General features: G+C 49.9%; 1 protein-coding gene across 2 annotated transcripts in view; it reads right to left on the bottom strand.

Moving 5' to 3' along the window:
* Window positions 1-16,396, bottom strand: part of ASAP2 (ArfGAP with SH3 domain, ankyrin repeat and PH domain 2) — a 203,414-nt gene that overhangs the window by 12,826 nt on the left and 174,192 nt on the right. Inside the window, exons 20-24 of one of the 2 annotated variants that reach the window (XM_030920466.1) lie at window positions 15,627-15,694; window positions 11,141-11,254; window positions 7,610-7,862; window positions 4,939-5,073; window positions 2,373-2,538 (exon numbers count right to left, since the gene is read on the bottom strand). In XM_030920466.1, coding sequence (XP_030776326.1) covers window positions 2,373-2,538; window positions 4,939-5,073; window positions 7,610-7,862; window positions 11,141-11,254; window positions 15,627-15,694 — 736 coding nt within the window. The remainder of the gene's footprint in view (window positions 1-2,372; window positions 2,539-4,938; window positions 5,074-7,609; window positions 7,863-11,140; window positions 11,255-15,626; window positions 15,695-16,396) is intronic. The other variant, XM_030920467.1, reaches the window with a different exon arrangement.

The raw sequence follows: 16,396 nt of genomic DNA, 5'->3' as shown, positions 1-16,396 counted from the left end.
GGACCTGGCGCAACCTCCGCAGCTGCTGGCCCGGGTGCTAAGCCTCTCACTGCCCTGGGCTGGTAGCGCCAGCTGGCTGCTCCATGTGCGGGGCCCCCCGGAACTCACACTCGCCCGCCAGCACAGCCCCGGTTCCCACCCGTGCTTCTTTCTCATACCTCCCCGCAAGCAGAGGGAGGAGGCTCCGGCCTCAGACAGCCCAGAGAGGGGCTCCCACGGTGCCGTGGCAGGCTGAAGGGCTCCTCAAGTGCCGCCAGAATGGACACCAAGGCCGAGGAGGCGCTGAGAGTGAGGACTGCTAGCACATTATCACCTCTCAACACCTGTAATCCCAGCACTTTGGGAGGCCAAGGTGGGCGGATCACAAGGTCAGGAGATCCAGACGATCCTGTCTAACACAGTGAAACTGTCTCCACTAAAAATAAAAAAAATTGGCTGGGCATGGTGGCCAGCCCACCGCTGCTCCCCCACCCCTGCCCCGAAAAAAAAAAGAGTAGTGCAGGGATTACAGATGTGGGCCATGGTGCCCAGTCCCCAAATTCTTTATTTTTTTATTTTTGAGATAGAGTTTTGCTCTTGTTGCCCACGCTGGAGTGCAATGGGTACAGTCTTGGCTCACTGCAATCTCCACGTCCTGGGTTCAAGAGTCTCGTGCCTCAGCCTCCTGAGTCGCTGGGATTACAGGAGCCTGCTACCATGCCCAGCTAATTTTCTTCTATTTTTATTAGAGACGAGGTTTTACCATGTTGGCCTGGCTGGTCTCCAACTCCTGACCTCAGGTGATCTGCTCACCTCGGCCTCCCAAAGTGCTGGGATTATAGGCGTGAGCCACTGCGCCCGGCCCCAAATTCTTTATTGAGAGGTGGAACTGATGACTTCCTTGTGCCTTCCTCTCTGCCCCTGTGTCTGAGCTTGTAACTGTTTCAGCAGTAATGTATGGCAGAGGTCATTCTGTGCCAGCTTCCAGGGCCAGGCCTCTCTCTGGGGACCCGTCCTTGGACCCAGCCACCATGATGTGAGGAAGCCCATGCCAGGGACACATGGGTGTTCCAGTCACAGCCCAGCTGAGGCTCTGGCTGACAGGCAGCATCAGCTACCACAGGGTGGGTGAAAGGCTCTGACCTTGTTTCCCAGCCAACGAGTCACCTCCTGTGTCCAGCCACCCCCAGGCTTCGAGTCCTTTCAGCAAAGCCTCTAGATACTGTGGAGCAAAGACAAAGACCCCACAGTCCCATCCAAATTCCTGACAATCTGTCAGCAGAATAAAATGGCCGTGCCTCATGTCTGTCAGTTTGGTGTGGTTTGTTACTAGAACAACTGAAATTAGAGACGTCAGTGTGAACTCATGGATTTCAATACAGAAAGATACAGAATAGAGAGATAAATGGTGTATGTATGTATCCATGTACATGTATCCATATTTCCAAGTTCTGACAGCTCAGAGGGCCTGTGTGGGAGCAGTGACTCTCCACCTAGCCCCCAGAACTTGGCCTCTAAATATCATTTCCACTAAAAGGAACCATTTCCCACCATAAAGATCCAGATTAAGAGCCACAAACTGGGGCTGGGCGTGGTGGCTCACGCCTGTGATCCCAACACTTTGGGAGGCCGAGGCGGGTGGATCACGAGGTCAGGAGATTGAGACCATCCTGGCTAACACAGTGAAACCCTGTCTCTACTAAAAATACAAAAAATTAGCCAGGTGTGTTGGCGGGCGCCTATAGTCCCAGCTACTCGGGAGGCTGAGGCAGGAGAATGGCGAGAACCTGGGAGGCGGAGCTCGCAGTGAGCCGAGATCACGCCTCTGCACTCCAGCCTGGGCGACAGAGATAGATTCCGTCTCAAAAAAAAAAAAAAGAGCCACAAACTGGACCCATCTGCAACAAACGGCTTATTTGGACAAACACCTAGGCTTGAACTGGGTTTAAGGATTGGGTGCTGCTCCTACATCCATGTTAATTTCCTGACTTTGCAGGTGGTATTGTGTTATGTAGGACAATGTCCTTGTTTGTGGGAAATCCATGCCTCACACCACAGAGGGTCTATGTGTTCAAAACAACCTTGGGAAAATAGAAAGAAAACAAACAGAGACCACCTGGGTGGTGAGCTGCAAACAGAACCCAGAGGCCTTGTGTGTTGAGGACACGTTGTCTAAATTCATTCTGTGGACTTAAAATGTACATTTTTAAGACATTTTTACAGTCTAAAAATCCTCAAGTTATTTGTAAGACCCTTCAGACCTGAGGAATTAGTTGTGTGGCGCGCACGCTGAAGTAGGAACCCTGGGGATTGCAAACGTTCATCCAGACCCCGTGGCAGGTGAGGTTAGAGGACAGGAGCACGGATGGCCGAGCTGGCTGGGGGTGGCTTACCCCGGCGCAGGCTTCTTCTGCGGGAGGCGGCTGGGCGGCTGTGGGGGCAGAGGTGGGGGCCTGCTCTGCGAGATCCCAGGCGGGGTAGGCTTGCTTGGCTGGCTCAAGGCTTCCAACACGCTAGGTGTCTTGGCAACAGGAGGGGGCGGCGTGGGGGTCAGGGGATCTGCGGAGGAAAAGGACAGACGTGCAGAGGGTCAGCTGCAAGGCTTCCCACTCAGGCCTCCTCACTGGAGGCTTTCTGAGAAGGGCTTCATTTTTCTATTGCTATTTCCTAAGGAAAAACCTGCTATTTCCTTGCTGGTTTTCAGAAAACTATTTGCAGGGAGGAAGCAGGGAGTCCTTTCCAAACTAATAAGGAAGCTGCGAGCCTAAAGTCAGGATGACAATTTTATTCTCTTAGCCCGTGAGTGAGTATCTTCTCAGCTAGAACTCCATGTGGGAAAGCCAGCAGTTTCCTGCTCTGGACTCTAAGACCCAACCGCAGGAGGCCGGGGCCCTCAGCTCTGCCTGGGGAAGCAGGGCCTGCTTTGCACATTGACTGACCTGTGGCCAAAGGGATGAGGCCCTACGCACTTCATCGGGCTGCTGGGCACGGTGGATCTGAGGAGAGATGGGAGCTACGAACTTAGTAACGGCTCCTCAGTCCACGGAGTGGGTGGGTGCAGAGCTTTATTAGTGTCTTATGTTTTACAGACGAGGAGGCTGAGGCCCACGGAGGGGAAGAGCTCTCGTCAAGGGTGGCAGAGTTGGTAAGACCTGAAGGGAGGCTGTGAGCCCAATTCTCCTTCCTCTGTCTCTCCTCCCCCGATGGGTGTTAAGCGCTCTCTCAATGTCAGGCTTATCATCCTGGGCCTCAGGATGGGTGGCCTCTGCCAGGAAACAACATATAAGGCGCTGGGTTTCCCTCTGCCAGGAAAAGCCAGGAAGAATGACGCCTTCAGCTAAACAAAGAGAAACCTGGGGTGGGGAAAAATGAAGGAATCCAATTTATGATCTTTCTTTTTTTCATTATTGTTTCCTCTTTCCAATTTAAAGGAAAAGTCAAAAGGCTGACTCTAGCACACACATGCAGTCCCAGGGCCACCAGACGGAGAGCCAGGAAAGTGGGCCTAGCCTTCTGTGTGTTCGTTTTGGAAACCTTTGAAGACCCTCCCAGACCCACTGCTCCCGGCTCTGCTGCCAGCACGTGCATACATGACACTGACTCTAGCTGGGGCTGGGCTGCTTTTAATTTTAACTTATTCTAAGGAAGTCACGAGCACCTCAGCTCAGGAATTCTCATGCTCTGGAAGCAATGAAGCCCAGAGATGCTGGACTCCCCACTCCAGGGCTGCTGCAGCAGGAGACGGGGCAGCATCCAGGGCTCATTTCTCTGATCCAGTGAAAAAAGATGCTCTAGTTCTGCACACTGGAGAAAAACTTCTTCCTAAAAACCTCCTCTTGCTTCTCTCACCAAGGGTTTCAGGACTTTCAACCACATGTTGACATTAAAGAAAACATGCCAGGCTGGGCGTGGTGGCCCACACCTGTAATCCCAGTACTTTGGGAGGACGAGGCGGGTGGGTCACTTGAGCCCAGGAATTTGAGCCTAGGCAACATAGTAAAACCCTGTCTCTACAAAAAAATACAAAAATTAGCTGGGCATGGTGGCTTGCACCAATAATCCCAGCTACTCAGGAGGCTAAGGCAGGAGGATCACTTGAGCCCAGGAGTTGGAGGCTGCAGTGAGCCATGACTGTGCCACTGCACTTGCACCAATAATCCCAGCTGCTCAGGAGGCTAAGGCAGGAGGATCGCTTGAGCCCAGGAGTTGGAGGCTGCAGTGAGCCATGATTGTGCCACTGTACTCCAGCCTAGGGGACAAAGAAAAACAAGGCTGGGCATGGTGGCTCACGCCTGTAATCCCAGCACTTTGGGAGGCTGAGGCAGGTGGATCACCTGAGGTCAGAAGTTTGAGACCAGGCTGGCCAACATGGCAAAACTCTGTCTCTACTAAAAATACACACACACACACAAATTAGCTGGGCATGGTGGCAGGCTCCTGTAATCCCAGCTACTTGGGAGGCTGAGGCAGGAGAATCTCTTGAACCAAGGAGGCGGAGGTTGCAGCGAGCCAAGATTGTGCCATTGCACTCCGGTCTGGGTGATGGAGTCAGACTCTGTCTCAAAAAAAAAAAAAAGAAAAGAAAAGAAAAGAAAAACAAAAAGCCAGATTCTAAACCAAGTGACTGTCCCAAAATATTGAAAATCACCAAATGGCCCAAGGAAAAAGAAACCCTGGGGTACTGTGTAAAGGAGGAAATGTTGCTGAAATGCTTTGGAAGACAGAGGAAGGGAGTGAGGAAGCTACTTGATGGTGCAGTGTGGGGACAGGCAGGGGTTTGCAGCTGTGATGGAGGAGGCTGGGGGAGCTGGGAGCCCTGCACAGGAGCCACAGGGGGCCACACAACACGGGGCACTTGGCATGTGTCTGTGCCGGCGGCTGTGCGGCTCCATAGAGCACCCCCCACCATCCAGATCTACAAAGCCCACAGGCAAGAAAGGAAAAAGGAAAAAAACGTACTGGTAGATGTCACACGAAGAGGGGGCAGCGGTGGATGGACAGCTGGCGGATCTGACGAAGATCGCTGCCGGCTTCCACCGTCCACACTTACAGAGTTTGTCTTCCACAGGGTGTTAGCAGAGGAGGCTGTCTGAACTGAACCCACACGCATGCACACAGACGCATGCATGCACACATACACGTGCACACACAGAACAAAAACAGAAACAGAACACTGCGTTATTGATCCTCCCCCTTATGAAATGGTCAGTATGACCCTTCTACCTAGAACCCTCAACTCTTTTACTCCTGTCTCTGGCACGTGGAAGATAGACACTGATACCCACTAAACCAAAGATGCTTCAAGGACTATTCTCAGCTGGTTTTCTCAATCCATGAAATTTAAAAATTCCTGAGTTTATTTCTCAAACATCAGTATCATTTGAAGAAGGAAATAAACAGCCACAATGCTCTCTTGCGAACACTACACTTGGAGCTTCTGGAACTTCTGCTCCTCTCCACCCTCCCACCGAGTCCTTCCCATGGGCCGTGGGAGTCACCACCATGCGAAGAGGAGTACCATGTGCCCAGCTGGCACAGGTGGAGGGCAGAGTGCAAATCAGACACTAGAGGAGGGGCTCTCTCTCCCTCCCTCCCGCAAACATATTTCTGGCTGGAAGCAGACACAGATGACACCAAACAGGTTCAGGTGACCCACAAAAGAGATGGCATTTCCCAGGTCACAAGCCCTTCTTCTGCCTGACAAACCTGCAAGCTCAGGTGCACGGGGCCCAGGTGCCAGGTGTGACCCCATGTTGGAGGCTGTGCACAGCCCGTAGGACAAAGGCTGGGCCTAGAAATGGGCCAGGCCATTGGGTCCAGAGGAAGCCTTCCAGCTCCTCCCATGGGGAGCCAGGTCTGCCCCAAGTGCAAGGCTGACACTGTCAACCCTTTGCTATTTATTTAGTTGCATGTGAGAATTCCATCCAAGACCACATGTGGGCTACCCAGAGAATGGGGAAGACAGCAGGTAAGGGGTAAACCTACATCACTGCAAGAAATGAAGCTAGGGACAGGAATGGCAAAAATAAAAGGGAAAAAAATCAAAACCCTCAAATTCCAAGACTTCGAGAAACCAGGAGATTAAGAGTTTACCCCTCCATGACCCAGCGGAACAAAATAAAATCTTTCCTCACATGACATACACAGCCAGCAAAAGCCACTGCTGAGAAGGAGGATGATCAAAATCATCTTGATTGTGGGCTGTAGAAAATTCATGCCTGCCTACAGGATCTGGGAGAGGCAGGAAGAAAGCCGCACCTACCCTGGGCCCTGACCAGCCAGCCTGGGGGTTTGATAGGAAGGAGGTGCGACTTTGTGGCTTCACCTTGTAGCTGCCTTCCATGCTCAGGGACATCCTCATCAAACCAGGGATGGATGCGGTCTAGGATGTGGGGTGTGTGGGGACAGCAAGCAGCTGGCTTCTGGGCCTGCCTGGGGGAAAGGCCTGCTCTCAGCAGGTTTGTTCTTGGGGGTATGACTCAGTGACTCACACGACAGGTTCACTGTCACTTCTCTGGGCCTCCCTGAGTGACGGGGCAGAGCCATGTGAGGGTCTGAGAGACACCCAGGACAGCAGGGAAGACTGGCCCAGCCGCATAGGTGAGTGTATGTGCAGCACAAAGTTGCAGCTGTCTGCTCAGCCTGGGCCAGGTCTCCTGGCCTCAGTCACCCTCACGCACCAACCCACCTTGCCCAGCTAGCAGCTACCGCATAAGGACAGTTCGGAATGTATTCGGGGGCGTAGGCTCCACTCCATTAGCGGCTCACAGCGGTCACAGCGCCTGGATACATGCTCTGTGCAGACTCTTGTCCTTCCTGGGCCTCCCTCCTCCCATCAAAGCTCAGCAGCCCCTTCATGTGGGAAACCCTCTGAAGGTCACAGAGATGACTGGAGCTCAGCCTAGAGCTGCGCAGGTCACTCGCCGGACCTGCCTTCAAGGAGCACCATAGCCAGCTGCTCTTCAGGAAGGACAAATCACTTAACTTTTGGGAGCTTTGGTTTACGTATTTCCAAAAACAGAAAGTGTCACCTGTTGAGTCAAACCCTCCAGGTTATAGCTGAGGTACGAAGAGGAAGCTTTTTGCCCTAAGACACTGGTAGGACCACAGGGCTGGTTTTGTATTTTACAATTAGGCCGAGCACTGTTCCCCAAATTAGTAGCATTTTATCCTTGATTTTATGGGGATCACTGGTAAGAAGAAGTAATCGCAGGGGCCATGAACTGGACCAGATGAAGGCAGAAGAGAAATGAAAAGGAAAGAACGAAGGCCTGGGAGGGAGAGTGGAGAAAGATAAACAGAAGGTTGCAGAGGGCAGACCTGCAGGAGTGTGTCTTTTGGCCCAGCCCTGGGAGTTCAGATGGCCACCTCAGGCTGCCCTGGGGGAGTTCCCATGTTACCCAAGCCAGCCAGATGCCACAACTCTGCCCAGAATCAGAGTCAAATCAAGAGACTCTACCACCATCTGGCCTGATAAGAATGATGGAATCCCTTTAGGAAGCAAAGAGAAAATAACTACAAAACAGAAGAGCCCAAAGGTCACTGAGTTGGAGGCAGGGCAGCTGCAAACTTCCCAAACCACAAAACAAGACCCTCTATAAATTCACAGGGATGACTGACAGCGTCATACCTTTGCCAACATTCCGTGGAGGAAGAGGGGGGGCACTGGTGGTGCTGGGGGCTGCCGGCTGGGCGGCAGGTGGGCTGCCACTCAGGATGGCTCCATAGGTCTCATTCTGCAAGATGCTGGGCATGAAAGCCCTCTGCTTGTCCTTGGCAAGGTTTGCAGCATCTCTTGCCAAAGATACAGCGTTAGACTGAAGCTGGTTGGAGCCCAGCTGGTAGAAGCTGATGGGCCGGTCTTCTCGTCGGTTGGGACTGGGCTGCAGAACATCGGGGCAGAGGCGTGAGACAGAAATGAACTGCTCCTGGTGATGACATTCAACACAGGGCTGAAAACCTCAGACACCAGCTCTGCTGGGCTTGGTACCATTTGAGCTCTCAACTGTTGCCTGGGAGCCACAAGTTGCGTGAGAGCTGCAAGAGTGAAAACTCACTCCTCCTCGTGTCTCGTGAAGGAAACACACATTGATATGGTTTGGCTTTGTGTCCCCACCCAAATCTCATCTTGAATTGTAATCTTCACGTGTCGTGAGAAGAAGGTGACTAGATCATGGCAGTGGTTCCTCCCTGCCGTTACTGTGATAGTGAGTTCCCACAAGACCTAACGGTTTGATAAGGCTGTCACTTGCTCTCTCTCCTGCCACCCTGTGAAGAGGTGCCTGCTTCCCCTTCTGCCATGACTGTATGTTTCCTGAGGCCTCCCAGCCAGGTGGAAGTGTGAGTGAATTAAACCTCTTTCTAAATTACCCAGTCTCAGGTATTTCTTTATAGCAGTGTAAGAACAGACTAGTATATACACACACACACCAAAAAAGCTGTGAACTACAAGTTAAAATACTCCATTCTGTGATGGATTTAAAATATAAGCTATTTATCTTATCAGCCGAAGTTAGTTCAACCTAAGTCAGCATTTTTCCTGAAGTTTCCCTTCCTAAACATGACTTCTTATGTTACCCAACAGGGTAGCCAGCTCTGGCCAGCCTGCTACACTCAATCTCCAACAGCTATATGGCTCATTCAGCAGAAATCAATGTTTTCTTCCCATATGAACAGGAGCTCCTGAGATTCCTCCAAATCAGGGTTAACAAACAGTGGCCTATGGGCTGCCACCTGTTTTTTGTCGGTAAAATTTTATTGGAACATAGCCATATCCTGTCATTTAGATACTGTCTAAGGCTGCTTTTGAGCCATCCTGGCAGAGCTAAGTAATTATAACATGGACTGTGACACTTTAGGCCCACAGAGCCTAAAATATTTACTATCAGGCCCTTTAATAATTTGGCCACCCCTGCTCCCGCTGAAGGTAACGTGCTTTTTTTTTTTCTTTTTTTTTTTTTTTTTTTGAGACGGAGTCTCGCTCTGTCGCCCCGGGCTGGAGGGCAGTGGCCGGATGGCAGCTCACTGCAAGCTCCGCCTCCTGGGTTTACGCCATTCTCCTGGCTCAGCCTCCCGAGTAGCTGGGACTACAGGCGCCCGCCACCTTGCCCGGCTAGTTTTTTGTATTTTTTAGTAGAGACGGGGTTTCACCGTGTTAGCCAGGATGGTCTCGATCTCCTGACCTCGTGATCCGCCCGTCTCGGCCTCCCAAAGTGCTGGGATTACAGGCTTGAGCCACCGCACCCGGCTGCTTTTTTTTTTTAAAGAGAGTCTCGCTCTGTGGCCCAGGCTGGAGTGCAGTGGTGCAATCTCAGCTCACTGCAAGCTCTGCCTCCCAGGTTCATGCCATTCTCCTGCCTCAGCCTCCCGAGCAGCTGGGACTACAGGCGCCCCCCACCATGCCCGGATAATTTTTTTGTATTTTTAGTAGAGACAGGGTTTCACCATGTTAGCCAGGATGGTCTCAATCTCCTGACCTCGTGATCTGCCTGCCTCGGCCTCCCAAAGTGCTGGGATCACAGGTGTGAGCCACTGCGCCCAGCTGGTCATGTGCTTTCTTGGAAGTGAATGCATGGAATAATGACTCAGGTAACTTAGATCTAACTTCTATTTCAAATGCCAGCTTCATTAAACTACATATGATTGTGAGCAAATGACTCACACCTTGCTGACCACATTCTCACCTGTTCACTGGATATGGCGAGTGCTTTTCTAGCACAATGCCAGGTGCCTATCAGGTGCTCAGTGTGAACGGCGGCAGCCCTACCTCTCCCTCACATGACCACTAACCCATTCTAGGTTCGGGACAAACCAACGCTTCAAACCCAGCTCAGGTGTGCAGAACTAAGCACCCAGTGGTTCTTCACACATATTTCTAAATTGCAAAGCCCACGGGTGAAAGGATAAACGGTCCCTGCTGCTGTCTGCTGAGAATCAGGTGAGCAGTGTGGATGAGTCTTAGGACTCCACACCAGCCTCTGCTCTTGTGCTTTTCCTTGGACTATGCAACCTGCTTCATCACTGCTCATAAAACGGGAACGTGGCGTCCGATCGCTTGACGAAGAGGCACACTGGGGCAGACTGCTTCCAACTTTTAAGGCAGGTTAAGTGTGAAATCAGTCGACTCTTCTCACTTTGACACTGTTTTGTAGCTAACTCAGTGAAGTAATTTCTTAAGTGAAGTAATTTCTTATTCTGTATTCTAAGAAGCAGTAAGTATGGATGTTAACTCCATGAGCAAAGACAGTCCAACAGGTTTCAGAAATGCCTTCTGGTTACCTACTGAGCTATCCATCCATCTATCTAATTAGATATCCTCAATACACATCAGAACATTAATGCATTACAGAAAATTAAGAAAAAAAAAAGCCAAACCATGAAAATGTGTTTAATGTAGCATTTGCCACTAATTCAGCACGGAACACATTCCAGGCACGCCTCGAAGTACCATGCTGAAGGACAGATGGAAGTGGGTCGCAGCTACGAATCAGGGCTTTGGGTCAGACGGCCTAAGTCCGACTCTCAGCTCCGAGTCCTGCGTGAAGGCAGCAACCTTCCTGGGGATCACCCCCCGTGTGTGAGGCAGTGAGTATGGTAAAAAGGGAGCTGGAGGAGGAGGCAAGAGCCTTTGTGCAGTCCCAAGGCTGCCTCTAAATAGCTGCTTCACTTTGGCCAAGTCAACTTTTCCCTTGAGGCTTCAATATCCCAAACTGATAAATGAAAGGGTTGGACCCAATGAGCTCTACAGGTCATCTGAAGATTTCAGTTGATTTTATTTTAAGATCAACCAGGAGAATGTGATCACCTAGACTGGGAGAAATCTGGTCTTTATGACGTGACTCCATAGCAAGAGTTTTTCCTCTAAACCCACTGGAATCAATCCCCCCCGCCCCCTCCCCCCACACCCCTTTCCTTTGTAGCAAAAGGCTGCCTGTAAGTACATAATTAGCCATTCCTTTAACTTAAAGGGGGCAGGAGCTGGGAGACGGGAGATGGTAGTGGGAAGGATAAAACCAAGAGCCTACTGAGATCAATGAAAGCAAAAAGCAAGCTACATTTTCATTTCTATAAAACAGCTTTCTGCCTTAATTACACATTAGGACCCACATTGTTCTAGATGAAGCTGATCAAAACTCTTAATGGTTAGCAACCTGGCACAGACCTGCAGTTTCTCATCCATGTCGTCATCACTTTCATCCAGGTCTTCGTGGAGTAGTCGCCATTCATATTCAACATGAACGTGAGAATTAAATCTTCCAGATAAGGCTTGGGTCAGCTGAGAGAACAGAGGGATGGTCAGTGCTGCTGCTCATACACTCGGCCATGCACCTGGACCCACTGAGGTGTGCAGACAGGAGGCCTGCCTTCTAGTCCAAGGCAAATTCATGGAAATCTCTGGGTCTCAGGTGAAGCCCCCACCCCTCTGCCTAATTCACAGGGTAACCTTGAAACTCAAAGCTGGTACTGTCCCAGCAAAGGCTTCAGCCACAGTTCCTGGCTTGTAACTCTCAAAGCTCTTGCTGCAGCCTTTGGTTATAACGTGGGGTGTTAGGCCTCAGGAGACAGAATCTCTCTGAACTTCTCCTGCCCCAAAGCAGGACTCTAATCTTCCCCCACTTTTCTGACTGTGGGTCTTAAGACCCTCCCCAGAGAGGGTCTCACCCTATACCCTGGGGGAAGAGATGCTGACATCATGAAGCTTCCATAAAACTCCAAGAGGACTGGTTCTCCAGCTTCACAGAGGGTCCTGGAGGGTGGCGCCCGGGGAGGGCAGTGGAACCTCCGCGTCCCTTCCCCCACACCTCGCCCTACGCGCCTCTCTATCTGTATGCTTTACAATATCCTTTATAATAAACCAGTAAACACAAGTGTCTCCTTGAGTTCTATGGGCCACTCCAGCAAATTATTCCAACCCAAAGAGGGGGCTGTGGGAACCCCCACTTGAAGCCGGTTGGTCAGAAGTTCTGGAGGTTGATTTCCGACTAGTGTCTGGGTTGGGAGACAGTCTTGGGGACTGAACCCCCAGCCTGTGGGATCTGACACTACCTCCAGGTAGACAGTGTCTAATTGAACTGGAGGACAGCCAGCTGGTGTCTGCTGCTTGTGAAACCGCCTTTTCAAGAACACGGCTGTGATAAAAGTCTAGCATGGCTGACTCCATCCTGCTTCTGGCCTCACAGGCTGGCTGTCCTCCCTTACTCCTGGGCACAGACCAAGCTAACCATGGGAAGAATTCAGTTTGTGGTGTAAGTTTGAAACAAGGATGGTAATAGTCCCTTCCTAAAACTGACTCAATGTTTTTATTATACTTTAAGTTCTAGGGTACATGTGTACAATATGCAGGTTTGTTACATATGTATACATGTGCCATGTTGGTGTGCTGCACCCATTAACTGTCATTTACATTAGGTATATCTCCTAATGCTGTCCCTTCCCCATTCCCCCACCCCACGACAGGCCCCACTGTGTGATGTTCCCCGCCCTGTGTCCAAGTGTTCTCACTGTTCAATTCTCACCTATGAGTGAGAACATGCGGTGTTTGGTTTTCTGTCCTTGTGATAATTTGCTCAGAATGATGGTTTCCAGCTGCATCCATGTCCCTACAAAGGACATGAACTCTTCTCTTTGTTTGGCTGCAGAGTATTGCATGGTGTATATGTGCCACATTTTCTTAAACCAGTCTATCACTGATGGACATCTGGACTGGTTCCAAGTCTTTGCGATTGTGAAAAGTGCCGCAATAAACATATGTTTGCATGTGAAAACAAGAAAACTCTGTTCTTGTTAGGCAGCTTGAAAGTGCCTTTGGAAGACTAATGAAAGGCCTCAAGATGAGGATTATGGGAGGGGTCTGAATTCCGCTAAAATGTAGGTGCAGCTTGCCTCTCTATTAATGTAATTGTTTAACATCCAGTGGAGTGGCTCACACCTGTAATCCCAGCATTTTGGGAGGCCAAGGCAGGAGGACTGCTTGAGCCAGGAGTTTGAGACCAGCCCAGGCAACATAGCGAGACCCCATCACTACAAAAAATTTAAAAACTTATTTAGCCAGCCGTGGTGGCATGCATCAGTAATATCAGCTACTCAGGAGGCTGAGGTGAGAGGATCGCTTAAGCTCAGGAGTTTGAGGCTGTCTATGAGCACGCCATTGCACTCCAACCTGGGCAACAGAGAGACACTGTCTTTTAAAAAAAAATTGTTTACTGCACCTGAGGCCACAATATTTGTGACTTCCCCAACTGATCCTATAGATAACATATCCTAAGACTGATCTTTTGAGATATTTTTTCAGACTTTCGCATCCTGGTGACCAACTGACTCCACCGAACCTGACTCATGCATGACTCAACCAGTCCCGTGGCTCCCACTGAGATGATATGCAGTGGCCAAGGGCTGTTTCTCACACTTGTATGATTTCACTCCCAACCAATCAGCAGCACCCATTTCCTAGCCCCCTCGCCCATCCAGCTATCCCTGAAAAACCCTCACCTCTGAGCCTTTGCAGGGACACAGTTGAGTAATAACTCCTGTCTTTCCACTGCTCAACCAGCTTGCCATAATTAAACTCTTTCTCTATTGCAATAACACTGTCCCGTGAATTGGGTTTATGCAGCAGGCAAGACAAACCTGTCAGATGACTACACTTGGTGTAGGGGTTGGGGGAGCCCCACACCTTTGGTCACAGCAGTCTGCTTTTGTATTGCTCGTTGTGACAACAGTGTAAGTGTAGAGAAAAAACAGGGCTAGAGAGCTTTCCCCAAAACAACAGGCAAAGGATATTTGAGATCTAAAGGATGCTGATCAGCCTGCAAGTATCCACATTCCATACAGGAGAAAGCTCAACCCCAGGAGAACGAATGTGCTCATTCACTGTGAACCCAGCCTTTTCAACCAGGATGAGAGAATTAAATGCTGTAGAAAATGATCTGAGTGGCTATTTTCTCAGTTCTCTCAAGGAAGGTAGATAGCTAGTTCCATTCTACATGTGCAGAAGAGAAGTTAATTCATTACACACTATGGGTGTCTTAGAACCTCAGGGCTTAATTTCCCTCATAACCAGATAGTAGCTACATGACCCTGGGCAAGTCACTTAACTTTTCTGTGCCTGTTTCATTGTCTGTAAAATGAGGACAACGGCAGAAACTATGTTGTAAGGTAGTTATGAAGATTAAATGAGCTAGGTCAGGTGCGGTGGCTCACGCCTATAATCCCAGCACTTCAGGAGGCCAAGGCAGGTGGACTGCTTGAGATCAGGAGTTCAAGACTAGCCTGACCAACATGGTGAAACCCCGTATCTATTAAAAATACAAAAATTAGCTGGGCGTGGTGGTAGTTACCTGTAATCTCAATTACTTGGAAAGTTGAGGCAGAAGAATTGCTTAACCTGGGAGGCGGAGGTTGCAGTGAACCGAGATCATGTCACTGCACTCCAGCCTGGGTGACAGAGTAAGACTCCATTTAAAAAAAAAAAAACAAAAAAACAAATTAAATGAGCTAGTGGATGTGAAAGAGGACCTGTTACTTATCTTACACTTGTATAGCATTTATTATTAATAGTTCTTTTTTATTATCCCCCAGCCTGGTGCACAATGGCATAATCATGGCTCACTGTAGCCTTGAACTCCTGAGCTCAAGTTGATTCTCCCACCTCAGCTTCCCAAGTAGTTGGGACTACAGGTGCACGCCACCACACCCAGCTAATTTGAAACTTTTCTGTGGAGATGGCGTGTTGGTCTGTTGCCCAGGCAGGAGTGCAGTGGCGCTATTATGGCTCACTGTAGCTTTGAACTCCTGGTCTCAAAGTGATCCTCCTACCTTAGCCTCCTGGGTAACTGGGGCTACAGGCATGCTCCACCATGCCTTGCTAATTTTTTTAACCATTTGCAAAGAAAGTCTCACTATGTTGCCAGGCTGGTCTCGAATTCCTGGCCTAAAGCAGCCATCATCCCCTGGCTCAGCCTCCCAAAGCTCTGGGATTACAGGCATGAGTCAGTGTGCTCAGCCTTAATAGTTCTATTTACTGAGTGCTGTGTGTCAACTGCATTACAGCATTTGATAATAATTTTCACAACGACTGTATGTGCTGGTATAAGTGACCGCACTTTAGAAATAAGGAAACAGCCTAAGAGAGTTTCCTTCCAAAGCCAAGTGGGGGAGCCCACGGCAAGGCCAGGGCTGCCTGGCCTGGTGGGCTCTTTCTACTGTCTACACAGTCTACACTGAACAGGAAAAGATGGTGTTGAGCAACCTACCCGATCTGGGGCTGAGGAACAAAGAAAGGAGGTTGGCCTTGATGTCCGGCAAAGCAGCAAGTAAACAGCTTATGGAGGCCAGAGAACAGGCCGTTGTGGTGGCCTTGGGCGTCTGCTCCAGTTGTCCCACCACATCAGTGATGTTACCAACACGGCCAACCAGCAAACACTGACTCACACCCCAAGTCTCACTACGAGGGGGTGGGTCCCCCTAGGTTTCCCTATATAATCCCTAGCATGCTTTCTCCAAGGCAGGCTGATTCTGGGCTCATCCCACCAGAAACAATGAGCTCTGCTCAGGACACTGGTTCACAGCAAACCCTGCCCAAGGAGGACGGGCTTGGCTCCCTGTCCCGTGACAGGTGCCCCACCCCGTCCTTGTGGCGGGAGACTCACCAGCTCCTCACAGTGCTCATGCTTGAGGCGCTTGGCAATGTCCAGCGGAGTCTCTCCTGACTCGTTTGCTAAAAGTCAAGGGCGAGCAAAGGAGGCGTTAAGGCAAAACCCAGCAAAGGCATGACATCCAGGACATTTTTAAAAGGAACAGAAAGGCAGCACTAAATTACATTGGGCCTGGTTAATGAAATCCACAGTGAGTTTGACCTAGCTGAGGCTGAATGTATCTTGTAATTGTATAGAACTGCAGCTAAATACAGAAGGTAAAACTTTAAAAGACAAAGTTTGAACTAATCAAAAAACTAAAACTGGCCAGGCACAGTGGCTCATGTCTGTAATCCCAGCACTATGGGAGGCAGAGGTGGGTGGATCATTTGAGGTCAGGAGTTGGAGACCATTCTGGCCAACACGGTGAAACCCCATCTCTACTAAAAATATAAAGATTAGCCAGGCGTGGTGGTGCGCGTCTGTGGTTCCAGCTACTCAGGAGCCTGCAGTTGCAGTGAGCCGAGATCGCGCCACTGCACTCTGGCCTTGGTGACAGAGCAAGACTCTGTCTCAAAAAGAAAAAAACAAAAACAAAAACAAACAAACCCAAAAACAAACACTAAAACTGTTGAGGAAGCCACCTAATTAAAATCCACATCCAAACTGTAAGTCATTGAATAAAGCGATTCATCATAAACCTCTAACGAAAAGCACTGCTAACCTAGTTCCATGCACTGGAATATAATAAACTTTTATACCTTCTCTCAAGCAGTCTATAACCT

The sequence above is a fragment of the Rhinopithecus roxellana genome, chromosome 17, assembly GCF_007565055.1.
Source record: "Rhinopithecus roxellana isolate Shanxi Qingling chromosome 17, ASM756505v1, whole genome shotgun sequence".
In the NCBI taxonomy this organism is placed as follows: Eukaryota; Metazoa; Chordata; class Mammalia; order Primates; family Cercopithecidae; genus Rhinopithecus; species Rhinopithecus roxellana.
This window is presented reverse-complemented; position numbering and strand designations above follow the sequence as displayed.